This window comes from Neopsephotus bourkii, unplaced genomic scaffold, assembly GCF_033783945.1.
Source record: "Neopsephotus bourkii isolate Nb327-2 ecotype Australia unplaced genomic scaffold, CSIRO-AGI_Nbou_v1 NB_234, whole genome shotgun sequence".
NCBI classification, from domain to species: domain Eukaryota; kingdom Metazoa; phylum Chordata; class Aves; order Psittaciformes; family Psittacidae; genus Neopsephotus; species Neopsephotus bourkii.
The window spans coordinates 11347944-11361908 of NW_026900744.1; the positions used below are offsets into that span (position 1 = coordinate 11347944).

General features: G+C 49.6%; 1 protein-coding gene across 2 annotated transcripts in view; it reads left to right on the plus strand.

Moving 5' to 3' along the window:
- HDLBP (high density lipoprotein binding protein) overlaps nucleotides 1–13706 on the plus strand; it is a 40483-nt gene extending 26777 nt beyond the window's left edge. For both annotated transcript variants that reach the window (XM_061345308.1, XM_061345309.1), the window contains exons 11-28: nucleotides 107–185; nucleotides 802–941; nucleotides 1245–1349; nucleotides 1630–1743; nucleotides 2057–2143; nucleotides 2292–2423; nucleotides 2728–2946; nucleotides 3760–3981; nucleotides 4215–4433; nucleotides 4951–5089; nucleotides 5862–6016; nucleotides 6647–6751; nucleotides 7437–7571; nucleotides 8078–8221; nucleotides 8398–8583; nucleotides 9968–10084; nucleotides 10553–10681; nucleotides 11305–13706. In XM_061345308.1, coding sequence (XP_061201292.1) covers nucleotides 107–185; nucleotides 802–941; nucleotides 1245–1349; nucleotides 1630–1743; nucleotides 2057–2143; nucleotides 2292–2423; nucleotides 2728–2946; nucleotides 3760–3981; nucleotides 4215–4433; nucleotides 4951–5089; nucleotides 5862–6016; nucleotides 6647–6751; nucleotides 7437–7571; nucleotides 8078–8221; nucleotides 8398–8583; nucleotides 9968–10084; nucleotides 10553–10681; nucleotides 11305–11391 — 2514 coding nt within the window. In that variant the 3' untranslated portion in view covers nucleotides 11392–13706. The remainder of the gene's footprint in view (nucleotides 1–106; nucleotides 186–801; nucleotides 942–1244; nucleotides 1350–1629; nucleotides 1744–2056; nucleotides 2144–2291; nucleotides 2424–2727; nucleotides 2947–3759; nucleotides 3982–4214; nucleotides 4434–4950; nucleotides 5090–5861; nucleotides 6017–6646; nucleotides 6752–7436; nucleotides 7572–8077; nucleotides 8222–8397; nucleotides 8584–9967; nucleotides 10085–10552; nucleotides 10682–11304) is intronic.
- Nucleotides 13707–13965: the final 259 nt, after the last annotated feature.

Consider the following 13965-nt stretch of genomic DNA (forward strand, 5'->3'; position numbering starts at 1 on the left):
AGCTGGCTATTGCAGAGTCAGTGCCAACACTGGCAGTAGGCCATTCCTTAGGGTGTAAGACAGAAGTGGTGGCCTGCCCTACTTAAGCTGTCTATTTTCTCTATAGATCAACCGGATGGATTATGCAGAAATCAACGTTGACCACAAATTCCATCGGCACCTCATTGGCAAGAACGGAGCTAACAGTAAGTGGGGTGCCGTTCTAATCCTTCCTATGCTTGGAGCCTCTGTTTAGTCCAGCATATAAGGGGCTCTGTAGCTCATCCAGTGTGCTGTCTTCATCACATTTCCTCTGCTTTTCTGGGGTGGTGTTGGCACAAGAAGGTAAATGGGTGGTGAGGCCTTGGGGATGGCTTTAATGTGTGAAGGTGTCTTGGGAGGTTGAACAGTGGTGGGATTACTTTGTCTTGGCAGAAATACATAGTTGGAGTTGAGGCTGGAGAATTGCCTGGTTTTGAAGTTGCTCTATCTGTATGACATTTTAGCAGCTGATTAGGAGTGGTAGAAATCTGCTTGTTGAGTTTCTCCAAGAAAAGAATTTGAGATTATAAATGAATGATCGTGTTCTGATCTAGATGGGGAAGAGGCAGATGCCTCACTCTGGCATGCGAACAATTTGCTCTGTAGATAGCACAGTATTTACTTGTCCAGGTTCTTGTGTGGCACATATCTGCTCTTGCTGAACTCTGGTGCCTTCTCAGAGGCTGATTTACCTTTTAAACAGTCTCTATGCATTGATAAGCAAGATGCTTCCAAGTCTTGCCCTAGCAGACTGTGTCACCACGGTCTTTGCCTTGAAAGTTAACAGGATTAAGGACCTCTACAAGGTGTCTGTGCGCATTCCACCGGACAATGAGAAGAGCAACCTGATCAGAATTGAAGGAGACCCACAGGGGGTCCAACAGGCCAAGAAAGAGCTGCTGGAACTCGCTTCCCGTATGGTAAGTAGGATGTGGTGCTTGGGAAGCCACAGGGTTTAGGCTTTTATGTTCCTTTGGAACCTTCAGGGCCTCCTGTGTGCCCCTTGCCCACCAAGCACTTGGATGTCATGACAAGTGTGCATTTGTCTTCATGGATATGGCCCTCTATTCCCTTGCATACCACTTCTCTGTCAACTTAGTGTGAATTTTGACTGGAGGAGAAAAGAAGGAGAGTGCTGGCAAGTAACCTTGTCAGGCAGCAAACTGGGAATTAAGTCTGTGGCTCTCCTGCTGAACACTCAGTGTAAACTCTGTTTCCATCAGGAAAATGAACGCACCAAGGACCTAATCATTGAACAAAAATTCCACCGGACCATTATTGGGCAGAAGGGCGAGCGGATCCGGGAAATCCGGGAGAAATTCCCAGAGGTGAGGCTTTCTAGGAGGTGAGGAATCCAGAGGATTCCAGTAGGTATCCAGTGGCTATATCCTACTTGGGCAGTAGACACATTGTCTCCCAATTCATACATTTATTGGCTCTGTATGTAATACGTATGAGAAGATAGTTCTTTTGGCCAGAGGCTGCTAACATGGTTACCCTTTCCGAATGGGAATGCGGGCGTGTAGAATCTTCCTGACACTTTGCATTTGCCTGACACAGCAATTCTTTCATTTGCTTGAGCTGACTGTAAATGATGGCCTCCTACAGGTTATCATCAACTTCCCAGACCCTGCACACAAGAGTGACATCGTCCAACTTAGAGGTCCCAAAAATGAGGTGGAGAAGTGCACCAAGTACATGCAGAAGATGGTGGCAGACCTGGTAAGGGGGTGATCTGTCTGCTGTTATATCCTACATGCCTGGATAACCCTGCATAGGGCAGAGCTGTAGTGGCTTGGCTAGGGCTGAAACACCTCAAGATGAGGAAGCTGTAAACTCTCTTCTGGCTGACTGGGCTTAGGGGAATGGTATTCGTTATTTAAGAGCTGTAGGGGAAGGTACTTGGTTTTGCTTATTCTTGCAAGTATGTCTTACAGAGAACTTTATTGGGTCTAAGTCTATTCTCAAAAGCTTGTTTATATGGAGCATCACCATGACAGTGTCATCTTTGGTTCTTTCTTCCTTTCCCTCTTAGGTTGAAAACAGTTTTTCTATTTCTGTCCCCATCTTCAAACAATTCCACAAGAACATCATAGGGAAAGGAGGTGCCAACATAAAGAAGGTGAGATAATTTAATCACCAGTGCTGATTATGATCACTGCCTGCAGCTAAATCTGACTTGCTGCTCTCTCCTGCTCATTGGTGATGGCAAATATAATCTCCTTTTTTTGACATTAGACATCTCTGAGATTTTCTTTCCTTTGTGGCAGATCCGTGAAGAAAGCAACACCAAAATCGATCTCCCGGCAGAGAACAGCAACTCGGAGACAATTGTTATCACAGGCAAGAGAGCAAACTGTGAGGCTGCTCGCCACAGGATTCTTGCTATCCAGAAGGAGCTGGTAAGTGAAATGACTGTCCTGTCATGTAAGAGGGACTTGAAAATGTTGCTAGAAGACATAGACACAGAAGTGCTGGTAGTGGGGGAGGGCAGGGAGGAGACAAATGTGAGTGTCAGTCATCTTCTTGACTCTTGAACCTAAGTTTGTGGCTGCTCAAGTGTCAAGAGTAGCCTGTCTCAAACCCCTCTGGTCAGGCATTTCTTACACACAGCTTTACAAAGCTCCTAGGAGTTCAAGGGTAAGCCAAGTGGGTGCAAACTCATTTCTGCAGCTTGTCTAAAAGCCTGGTGCTGTCTTCTCTTAGGCCAACATCACAGAGGTGGAGGTGTCTATTCCTTCCAAACTGCACAATTCCCTTATTGGCGCCAAAGGCCGTTTCATCCGCTCCATCATGGAGGAGTGTGGTGGAGTCCACATCCACTTCCCCACCGAGGGCTCTGGCAGTGACACCGTGACCATCAGGGGCCCAGCCCAGGATGTGGAGAAAGCCAAGAAGCAGCTGCTGCACCTGGCAGAGGAAAAGGTGAGCCTTGTCTCATAAGGGAAGGAGCAGATTGGTTTGGCCAGGTGTTTCTTTTTGGGGGGTTGAAATGATCCCCTCTGCCATCTAGGAAGCTCGTGGCATCAGACAGCCTAATCCTCTTTTGAGGGATTTGAGTACAGTTTAGATGACTAAAGGAAAACCATGCTTCCATAGTTGTGGCAGTGAGATCTTCCCCCATTTGTAGAACTGGCTGTAATGCTTCTCTGCCAAGGCTGGGGCATACTCAAAAGGTTAAGGCTCACTGCTCATGTGGTTTGATTGCTGTTGGGTATCCACACTTCTTCAAAACAGCTTACTCTGCGTATCTCCTTCATGATCTCTAAATTCCAGCTCAAGTTCTTCCATTTTACTGCATATATCCAGGTTTGTGGCTGGCTGACTGGTCATTTTAATAGCAAGAAAGCCTTTCTAACACAAGCATATGAACATGTTCTCCTGATTAGTCGGTTGCCTCTGCTGCCCTGCTTGTAGCAGTCAGCTGGCAAATGGTTATGCCGACTTGCGTGTCAGACCCCTCTAGGGAAGTCTTTTCTGCTCATTTCCTCACCAGTTGTGCTGTGTGCAGAGTTAGTTTTTCAGCTGATTAACAACACTACCTGAGAACATCTTTCAGGTAGTGTTATTAATTTAAGACATTGCATACCTTTTTTGACTTGGACAGCACGCTGCATCTGCCTTGCTCTTACAACACGCTGTTAGTGGGTGTAGGTAACATACGTACATGCATACTGTTGATGCTGATGTGTATTTTCACTACATTGTCATGTTCCATGGGTATGTGACTCCTTTCAGCAAACAAAGAGTTACACTGTGGACCTTCGTGCAAAGCCGGAGTACCATAAATTCCTTATTGGTAAGGGAGGTGGCAACATCCGTAAGGTGCGTGACAACACTGGGGCCCGCATCATCTTCCCAACCTCCGAGGACAAAGATCAGGAGCTGATTACTATCATGGGAACTGAGGAGGCTGTCAAAGAGGCGCAGAAGGAGTTGGAGGCCCTCATCAAGAACCTGGTATTATGAACTACTACTTCTGTTTTCTTGCCTATCACTGTAGCAAGATGTAATGCGCTAGTGTGGAGGTGCTCCTTCTCATAAAACATCTGCTGCCCTTTACGGGAGCCCAGGAACATTCTGCTTGCTGTTACTTGTTGGGGATGAGGTTGTAAACTGATTGCTGTTGAGTGCAGCAAACTCATGATGATCTCCAGGGCAGGCAGGGTTGACTGGCTGTCATCTGTTGGCAGGATAATGTGGTTGAAGACTCCATGGTGGTTGACCCCAAGCACCACCGCCACTTTGTCATCCGGAGAGGGCAGGTTCTGCGTGAGATTGCAGATGAGTATGGTGGTGTGATGGTCAGCTTCCCGCGCTCCGGCACCCAAAGCGACAAAGTCACCCTCAAGGGAGCCAAGGACTGTGTGGAGGCAGCCAAGAAACGCATCCAGGAGATCATCGAGGACCTGGTATGTCACAGGAAAACCGTTTCTTTTTTAATTTGTTCTTGGTTTTTAGGAGTAGAAATAGGAGACCCTTCCTTGGTGTACTTCTAGACATTAAAAGATAGGAGCCTTCTTGTGCCTCTCCATGCCTGGCCTTGGGCAGTTATTGCTCTCTGGGGTTTCCTGTGGTGTTGGTATAGGCTTTTGAAAGTGGACAACTGTCAGACGTGTTCTTTTTCCTTCTTTCCTTCATCTTTTTCCTTTCTTCTAATGCTTTTCCCCCTTCCGGGTAATAGAGACCTTGAGCTTTGGTCCTGGAAGCGTTAACATCATGGGTTGGGACAGCCTTCATTAAGAAATCCTCTGTTAACTTCTCTGAAGGAGGACAGATTCTAGGAAACTTTCAGTTTTTCCCCTGTCAGCAGCTATTACCTTTTCTGACTTCTCCCTATGTCTGTCATGGATTTCACCATGCACCAGCATCCTGTTTTCTGGTGTGAAAGAGGCGGTATTGCAATAGAACAACTCTGCTTTCTCACAGGAAGCCCAAGTGACAATCGAATGCACCATCCCACAGAAGTTCCACCGCTCCATTATGGGCCCTAAAGGATCCCGAATCCAGCAGATCACCCGGGACTATGCTGTCCAGATCAAATTCCCTGACAGGGAGGAGAACCCAGGTATACCCATGGACACATGTTTGCATGGTAGCTGGTGTGATCACATGAATGCAGTGCCTACACTCTCCATCAGGGAAGGTGTTCTACTTAAAATCTGTGGAGAACTGACCTCAAGTGTTCCCCGTACTGTCTGTGAATCTGGGCTTAGCACCAGCCTTGCCCTTTTGGGAAGAGAACTGTCGTTCTGGGAGGTGAAACTGCAGACCTGAGTGTTCTGAATGTATTCTCACTGCAGAGCACAGGGACCTACTCCAACAAAAAGGGCTCTGCAGGCTTACCAAGGTCTCTCTGAGCTCATGCCCTCATTGCTGGATATACTGAACTTCAGCACAGCTGGGGCCTGTTGGATACTCTGGTGTAGCACCAGCCATCCTGCTGCAACATCCAGTGCTGTGCTGGTGAACTTCCTTGTTGGGGAAGAAACTGCCAGCATTACTTGTCGCTTCTGTTAATGTAGGAGTGCAGCTACTGATGACATAGGAGTGCAGCTTCTGTTTCTATAGTGCAACTGCAGGTCCTTTCTGTGCAGGCAAAAGCAATATCAGTGCTGTGCAGAGAGGTGTGAAGCAGACTGTCTCAGTGAATGTTCTTGTTCTGCTCATTCCAGGCTAAGCCATGGCAAGCTGCCTGTGCTAGGAGTGACCTGCTCCATAGTAGTCTACAGTGTCAGACCTCTGGTGGCAAAGCCCAGTCAGAGCCTGAGGATCTAGAGGGGGAGATAACAAGCAAAGAGGGGCCTCTGCGTTTAATGTGAGACTTTCCATGTTTCCAGCCCCAGTTGCAGAGCCAGCTGTGCAGGAGAATGGTGAGGAAGGTGGGGAAGGCAAGGATGGGAAGGATGCAGATCCCAGCTCTCCAAAGAAGTGCGATATCATCATCATCTCTGGCCGCAGGGAAAAGTGCGAGGCAGCAAAGGAGGCACTGCAGGTATGTGGCTTTCAAAGCCTCTTAGCCTTGTGATTTACTGATGTCCTGATGCAAGAAGCTCACTGCAGGATTTAGTGGTGGTAATAAAAATGACACAGTCACAGTTGCAGCCCAGGTGGTCACTGATGCTGACTGCAGAGGTGGTCTGTACTGCACAAGGGAAGTTCTCTGCTTTGTGATTTAGCCTGGCAGCCTGAATCGCTGTGCCTAACCTCGCAGTTGCTAGAGCTTGTAGGCAGTCCTGCTTTTTTTATGCCATAAAAGCGTGACAGACTTGTTTTATGGAGCACAGCTGGAAAGAGGAGTCTGAGGCTGAATCATTCTAGCTTTAGCAGACCTTGCCATGCTGCTTTAGTGATGATTTCAAAGTCTCTGCTAGATGGAAGCCAAGGATATGAAAACAGCCTGTCCCCAGAGGCAGGGTTTAAGATTGCTTGTTTGGAAAAAAATGCTTTTAACACCCAACAGGTCATGTTGGTGTTTGCAGCTGTTCTCTCTTCTGTAAAGTTTGTATCCTGACTACAAGGGAATACAACCCAGTGCAGCAGTACTTTCTTTTGGGCAAGTATATGGCAAGCTGAAAGACAGGAGAAGTATTTCAGGTGGTAAACTGTGCTCCGCTCCCTGCAGGCTCTCGTTCCTGTCACCATTGAGGTGGAGGTTCCCTTTGATCTTCACCGTTACATCATTGGCCAGAAGGGAACTGGGATCCGCAAAATGATGGATGAGTTTGAAGTAAGTTGTTACCCTTCCTCTGATCTCCTCTGTCCTGAAGAACCTGCAAGTGACCATGTTTGAGGTGGTGGCAGTCTTTTGGAACATACTCAAGACCGCTGTGACTTGACCATAAAATGCAGGCTCTGTAATAAGAAAATGAGACCTGTGTGATTTAGTCACTGGCTCTAGAGCTCAGTAGATTTTGTGCTGAATCTGTACGGTTAGTGTTGATGCCATGAGTGCTGCATAACTTGTTTGGTGCCTACAGGGATTTCTCACCAGTGTGAGTTGTTTTCCTCCTAAGCCATAAGAAATAGCTCTGCCCATTTGGGAAAATTCCCCATAAGCTCACAGGGACTCTTGGGGCTGATGCAGGTTGGCTGCGGACAGCCCTATTGAACATGTATTTGTTTCCTAGCCTCTGCAGGCTGGCACAGGCACTGCTAGGGGCTGAAGCCCTAGAGCAAAGCAATCTGGTAATAGCTAAAGAAACAGTGTTCTATACAAAGAACATCTAGATGCAGTACCGGACAGCTGCTTGACATGGGTTGTTAGTCCAGATGAGTTCCAGAGATCCCTTCCAACCTCAACATTCTGATTCTGTGGTTTAGGCTGTCTGGGTGGGAGCTGGTCTCAGTGATACCAACCTGCAGTGACAAGCATCACAAGTGATACAAAATGGTAATTGCTTCTTGTTACTCAGGTGAACATCCAGGTCCCTGCTCCTGAGCTGCAGTCGGATATCATCACCATCACTGGGCTATCTACCAACCTGGACCGTGCCAAGGCAGGGCTGCTGGAAAGAGTGAAAGAGCTTCAGGCTGAACAAGAGGATCGGGTAAGGCCTGTGCCTGTCCTCTCAGGTGAAGGCCTTGTCCTTTCAGAGTACCTTAGGGGCTCTGTGTGTGTGGAGTGCTCATCAGTGTAACTCACTTTACATGAACTGACAGGAGAGTTCTCAGGTTTTACTTTAGGTAGCTTTAGACTGTCCAGGGCTTTATCACTTCATGTGCTTTCAGGACTCTGCAGGGTGGGAACCTCACTGTGCTAGGCATCTCTGAACCTATTATCACTGTATCCTTACCATAGCTCTGAAGTGAGGGTTGAGATGGATGGTTGTTTGCTACTTGTAGTTTCCTGCTGAACTTGGTTAAGGCACAAGGCCCCAGCATCTGTATGTCTTGGGTCCTCTTCTATAGCCACGTATACTCAAGCATGACCCTGCAGAATCTTTTCTGTGCATCTCAGAAGCCAGAAGGAAATGCTGGGATATAGATGGACATCACTGGACCAGCTGTGATGTGTTCCCTGCTGTTGTATCTCATGCTGCTTGTCTTGTTTCAGGCCTTGCGAAGCTTCAAGCTTACGGTCACTGTGGATCCCAAGTATCACCCTAAAATCATTGGGCGGAAGGGAGCAGTGATCACCCAGATACGCACAGAGCATGAGGTCAACATCCAGTTCCCTGACAAGGATGATGAAAGCCAGGTGAGAGGTCAGAAGGTGTGCAAGGGAGGGCTGCTGGTTGTCTCTGAGCCTAGGTCATCTTCTTTAGGGCTCTGAAATCCCAGCACTGCCTCTGGGCAAGGTGGAGGGGTAAATCAGGGAGAAGACTTGCTTGGCTGCGTATGAACCTGGTTTCACACACACTTCCCTGATACCAGGCCCAAGACCAGATCACCATCACTGGCTATGAGAAGAATGCCGAGGCTGCCCGGGATGCCATCATGAAGATCGTTGGTGAGCTGGAGCAGATGGTGTCCGAGGATGTGACTCTGGACCATCGTGTTCACGCACGCATCATTGGTGCTCGTGGTAAAGCCATCCGCAAAATCATGGATGAGTTCAAGGTGAGCAGTGGGGCAATGCCACACAGGTTGGGCTGGGCCTGAATGGCCAGTGTGCCAAGAGCTTGGTATCAGCTTGATGCTAGGGGTTGAATTCTGGAGCACGAGGCTTGTATCTTTTGTGGTCTTTCTGTCTTGTGCCTGTTGAGCACCTTCAGCTGAAACAGGCACAAAAGAAACGTCAGTGCTGTCCTGCTTACCTCCACCTCTGTGACCACAAGCATGTGACGAGAATCTCTGGGCCAGGTCACCCTGGTGTGCCCAAGGCAACTGGGCTACCTGGACACCACACCCAGACACCAGATGAACCATTCCCATGCATCCTCAGCTCTGAGTCATCTTTCTTCTGGGAGCCACACAGGGAAGAGGCTGAGCTCTTCCTGTGTTGCTGGAACACAGCCAGAAGAGGAACCTGGAAATGCTTCCTTGGTGTTCTGGGTTGGCCCAGCAAACATCACTGAGGTCTGTCCCTTTGTGCAGCCCTTCTTGTGGGTTTCTTGCAGACAGGGTCCCCAGGTGGCCTTCAAAGGGAGGAGGTGGTTATGTCAGCTACTCTGGAGTACTCAAAGTGGACAGCTAGGCCTGTTGCTGTGGAGCTCTGGGAGGAGCCTGTGCCCACACCCCCTCCACTTGAGCTTAACTCAAGGAAATACTCTGGATTTCTTTACTTCTCCAGGCTGCTGTTGATGCTCTTGAGTTTGGGAATCTTCACACACTCTCAGGGCTCCAGATGTGGCAGTCAGCTGGCTTGGGAAGGGCAGAGACCTTTGCCCCTGACAGCGTGTGGCAGTAGCAGTGAGCTTTACTATAAGGCCAGTAGTGAATGTGAATCCAAAGTGATGATGCTTTTGGAGACTTGCATCTTGGCTAGACTCAGTTTGGCTTCCCTGCACCCATCTGGAAGGCAAGCTGTGAGAAAACTTGGTGGCTGTGTATGTGGTGCACTAAGCCAGCTCCATGAAGTGATTGTCAGCCAGGATTACCCTGTCCGTGGAGGAGACAGAAAGCTTATTGTGCTTCATGCTAATGCCTTGATGATGAAAATGCTTACAGCAGTGTGAGGGCACTGTCTGGAAATGCAGGCTCTCGTGCCTCTGCTGCAAGTGCTGCACAGAAAGCAGTGGTCCTCTGGGCAGTGAGAACACATGAAGCTTCTGGAAAATGGGTCATTACTACAGACTCTTCTCCCTTCCATCATAGGGAAATTGGAGAGGCTTCAAGGACAGGTATATCCCAGTGCACTCTCCAGCATGTGAAGTCCTAAAGAGACCTGTGGCAGTGAACATATCATGGCTTTTCTCTTCTGAGAATCTAATGATGAGGGTCGCAAGGAGTCTGGATTTTCAGATCTGCAGATGCAAGACCCATCCTGTTCCTTGTGTTGCAGGTGGATATTCGCTTTCCCCAGAGTGGAGCTCCTGACCCCAATTGTGTGACTGTGACAGGACTCCCTGAGAATGTGGAAGAAGCTATCGATCACATCCTGAATTTGGAGGAAGAATATGTAAGTGTTCAACAACTATGTGCAGGGGTTTAGAAGGGACTTCCTCTGCCTTAGAGCTCGATGTCTGAAGTGTCTGTATGTGGTATTTTCTGCCACTGCATCGAAGAACTTAAGCCCTGTGCAGGTGGCAGTCAGTCCTCTGCAACTGTCCCTCAGAATAACTGGGTGCAGAGCCCGGGCTGTGCTCTGCAAAGCACTGCAAGGACTGGTCCCGGTGTCCAGGAGAGGACAGTGTATGAGAATGCTGGGGCACCAGCAGGATGTCCATATGCTTGTCTTGCTGCAGCTTGCATCAGTTAGTTGTTGGTGGCCCTTGGATTAGTGCAGAAACACTGTGTCTGGTCATTGTAGAACAGACTGGTGACCTTGGACAGGTTGCAGCATGGTCAGATGGAAAGAGGGAGGCATGTTATACCAGTTTGAGGAACTATCAGGATCCTCCCCCCTAACTGGGCTGTGTCATTACAGCTTGCAGATGTGGTGGACAATGAGGCAATGCAGGTGTATATGAAGCCCTCTTCACATGAAGAGTCCAAGACCCCATCCAAGGGCTTTGTGGTGAGAGATGCCCCTTGGGCTACTGTCAACAATGAAAAGGTGAGTGCTGCTTCTGCTACAGGCCTGGGGGCACAGGGTCCTCTCTGCCAAGGACTTACTCTGAGGTCTGGCCCTCTTCTCTTGGTTGGGGAAACAGAGTGTTCCTTCCTCCTTTGCTGGCAGAGAAAGCAGTGGCCTTTGCAAGGTGAGAGCAGGCTGGTTATGCCTCCAGCTTCCAGAGCACTGACTTATCCCACTGTGGAGCTGCTGGAGAATGGGGGTTCCTTACGAGAAAGTGTCCTGCCAGACTGTGTTGTTTCTAGGGGCAGGGCCCTGGGACTTCTGCCTCTTCTCCTGCAGCACAGAACCAGCTCCACCTCTGCAGCTGTGTTCTGGCTGGGAGCAGTGATCTGGGCCATGTGGCAGCTCTGTCTCCAGCTGTCCGAGTGCTGCCACAGGACGGGCCTGACCCTGCTCCAGTGACTGAGTTACTGAGGTTGGACCCTTGGAGTCTTTGATCTGCCTTGCTCCTATCTGCAGCCTCCTAGATGTCATCTCTAGATGGCTTGACCACCCAACCTGTGCAGTCCTAAGGACTCGTGGGACATCAGAAATGCTGCTGAGCTCCGGGCAGGTTTGTAGCAGGGCAGGAGCTTAACTTGTTCCCTTTTTGTTTGCTCTAGGCCCCTGATATGAGCAGTTCTGAAGACTTCCCCAGCTTTGGGGCTCAAGTGGCCCCCAAGACTCTTCCCTGGGGACCCAAACGATAATGACCTGGAAGCAGAACCTCCTCCAGCCCGCTGACCTGACACTAACCTGCCACAAATACTTCCTGTCTGAAATCTGACCTAGCGGCTGGAGCACAAGTCAATTGCCCCAGGAGGTCTCCTAATGGTGTCTGGAGTGCTAGACCCCATCCTGCTCCCCTCAGCTATCACCGTGGCTAGGACCCACCCTCATTTCTTGATGGATATTCTTTCCTCCTTTGGAACAAGACTTCACTCAGATTCAAACACTAAATGTGTGTGGTTTTGTTAGAAACTTCATAATTGACTCAAAGTGGCTAAGATTTGCAGCTTCCCAAGAGCAATCTGCTCCCTTGAGCATGTCTTACTAGGCATTCTTGCCTTCATTAGGAGACCTCCTTTACTGTGGCTAGGAATCTACTTCCTGTCTCATGACCTCAGGAAATAAATTTCCTTGACTTTCTAAAGCCAAAACGTTTGCCCTCTTTCCTTTGTGTTTATCCCAGGCCTTACCTTACCTTTGTAGAGTGCAATCAACTTTTTTTCCTTTTAACTGCCAAAAATTCATTTAATGCTGATAGCTGACTGTGGGGAGAGCTTAAAGTAATCTAAAAGGTCAGAAACTTGCTTTTTAAAGGAGCAAAGCCTTCAGTGGGCTGTAGAAGCAGCAGAGATGGAAGGGACCAGAGCAACAGTGTGGCAACCCTGGTCAGGTAAACACCTCGGAGCACAGCACCAAGCACAGTCCCCACCTGCACGCTTGACAAGTCTTCCAGTGCGTGATGACAGACCCCGCTCCTAGTTCCTGTGTGCCCACGTTCACCCTTTCCAACAGTGGGAGCAGGCAGGTGATCCAGCACATGACAGTATTGCCAGATAGAGCAGATCTGGGTTGGCCAAGGATGCTGCAGTGGCATGGCCCAGGAGGAGCTGGTGGGAAGCACAGCCCTGGGAAGCTGTAGTCTTCTACTAGCACTGCAGGATCTAGGCACGAGCGGTAGGAACACCTATTACTGTTGCCTTCTTTCTACCTCAAAAGTCAGTACGATGGTGGCCTCTGTGTAAGGGGGTGAGCAGCTATTCCCGTTCTTGCCCTTGCATCCAGAGCAGAAGCATGGAGGAGGAGCAACAGGAGCCTTTTGTCTCCGAGGGGTAGAGGGAGCTCCGCTGGGTGGAAGCTGAGTGTGGTGATGATGAGGCAGGCTGTGAATGGAGAGAACTGTAGGACTGCTCGCTGAGCTAGAACAGGGCTTGGCCCCAAGGCTGTAGGTGCAGCCTTGCCCTAACCCTGGGCTGCAGAGGTTGTGAGCCAGGCTTCTGCTCTGATGGCACTGGGGGGCTGATGGTGTGTTGAGCCCTCCCTGAGGCCTCCATCATATGGGTGGTAGAGGGTGATCCATGCTCTGTACTCTGCCACTTGTGCCTAGGTCCTACCATGGCTTGCAGGGGTGGGGTTGGGAGGGCTGTGTCCAAGCTCCTCCAGCCAGGAAGAGTGTCTTTGAGGAGGGAGGCAGGGAGTATGGGGGTTCTATTCCCTCTTTCCCCTGCCTCAGTCTAGAGCTGTAGTCTGAGCCATTCCTCTATCCCAGCTGTTTCAGCCTTGGCCAAGCAGGAGTCCCTTAGCCTCTCCTTTCTAGTGCTGCTTACAGAGCAGAGGTCCAAACCTTGGCAAGCTGAGACAAGCATTCTTGCCTTTCCCTCTATCTGGCGGGCTTGACATGCCGACGCTTCTTCCCACGCCAGCTCTTCTTGGAAGAGGCTGCTATGCAGAAGTTGAACCAAAACCTCACAGTGGTCTCCTTAGGTTTGAGACATGATTGAAGCTGACCTCGGCCTGATGCAGGGCACTTGGCTGCCCAGGGTGGCCTTGGCTCCAGCACAGGAGACACAGGGTGGGTCAGACAGAACTAGGGTGACACCCTCCCATCTGCATCTGTCAGGAAATGGTTATTACCCCTGTAGCTTAGGTTTGTCCTATGTCACCAAGCCTATCACCCCCTCTCCCTCTTTACTGCCCCTCACCAGTTGCACAGCTAGGCTTGAGTTACATTTGGGGCACCACCATCTGAGTTCATGCCCCATAGCCCGACCCTCCACTCTAAAGAAGGTCATGAAGTGATTGTACCTAATACTGTCCCGTCCCCCCCTCCTCCTCCTGCAGCAGACTGTGGCGTGTGTCCATTTCTTCTCTTTGATGTCTTCCATATTGTACATTTCCATAGCAATGATCCCTTGGCCTTAACTTTGGAATTTGGAGACTATATGCAAACATGTAAAAAGGCTCATGAGTATGGATGACACTGGAATTTTATAAATTCTAAAATAAAACCTGAAACAGCTCAGAGTGTCACGGGTCTTATTTCCACGGTGGGTTTTGACCCAGGGCAGCCCTTGCTTGGCTGGTTCGAACAGTTCCGGCTTGCACGTGTCAGCCTCTGCTGCCACGATGCCCTTGCTGAGGTGGGGCTCATGCAGCAGGCAGATGGGTCAAGGGGTGGAGGTGATGGCAGCAGAGCCCTGCGCCTGCTCAGTCATGGGGGCTGTGGGGAGTCATGGCTGAAACTGGGCATCCAGATGGATCTCTACCCAGTGGTGAGC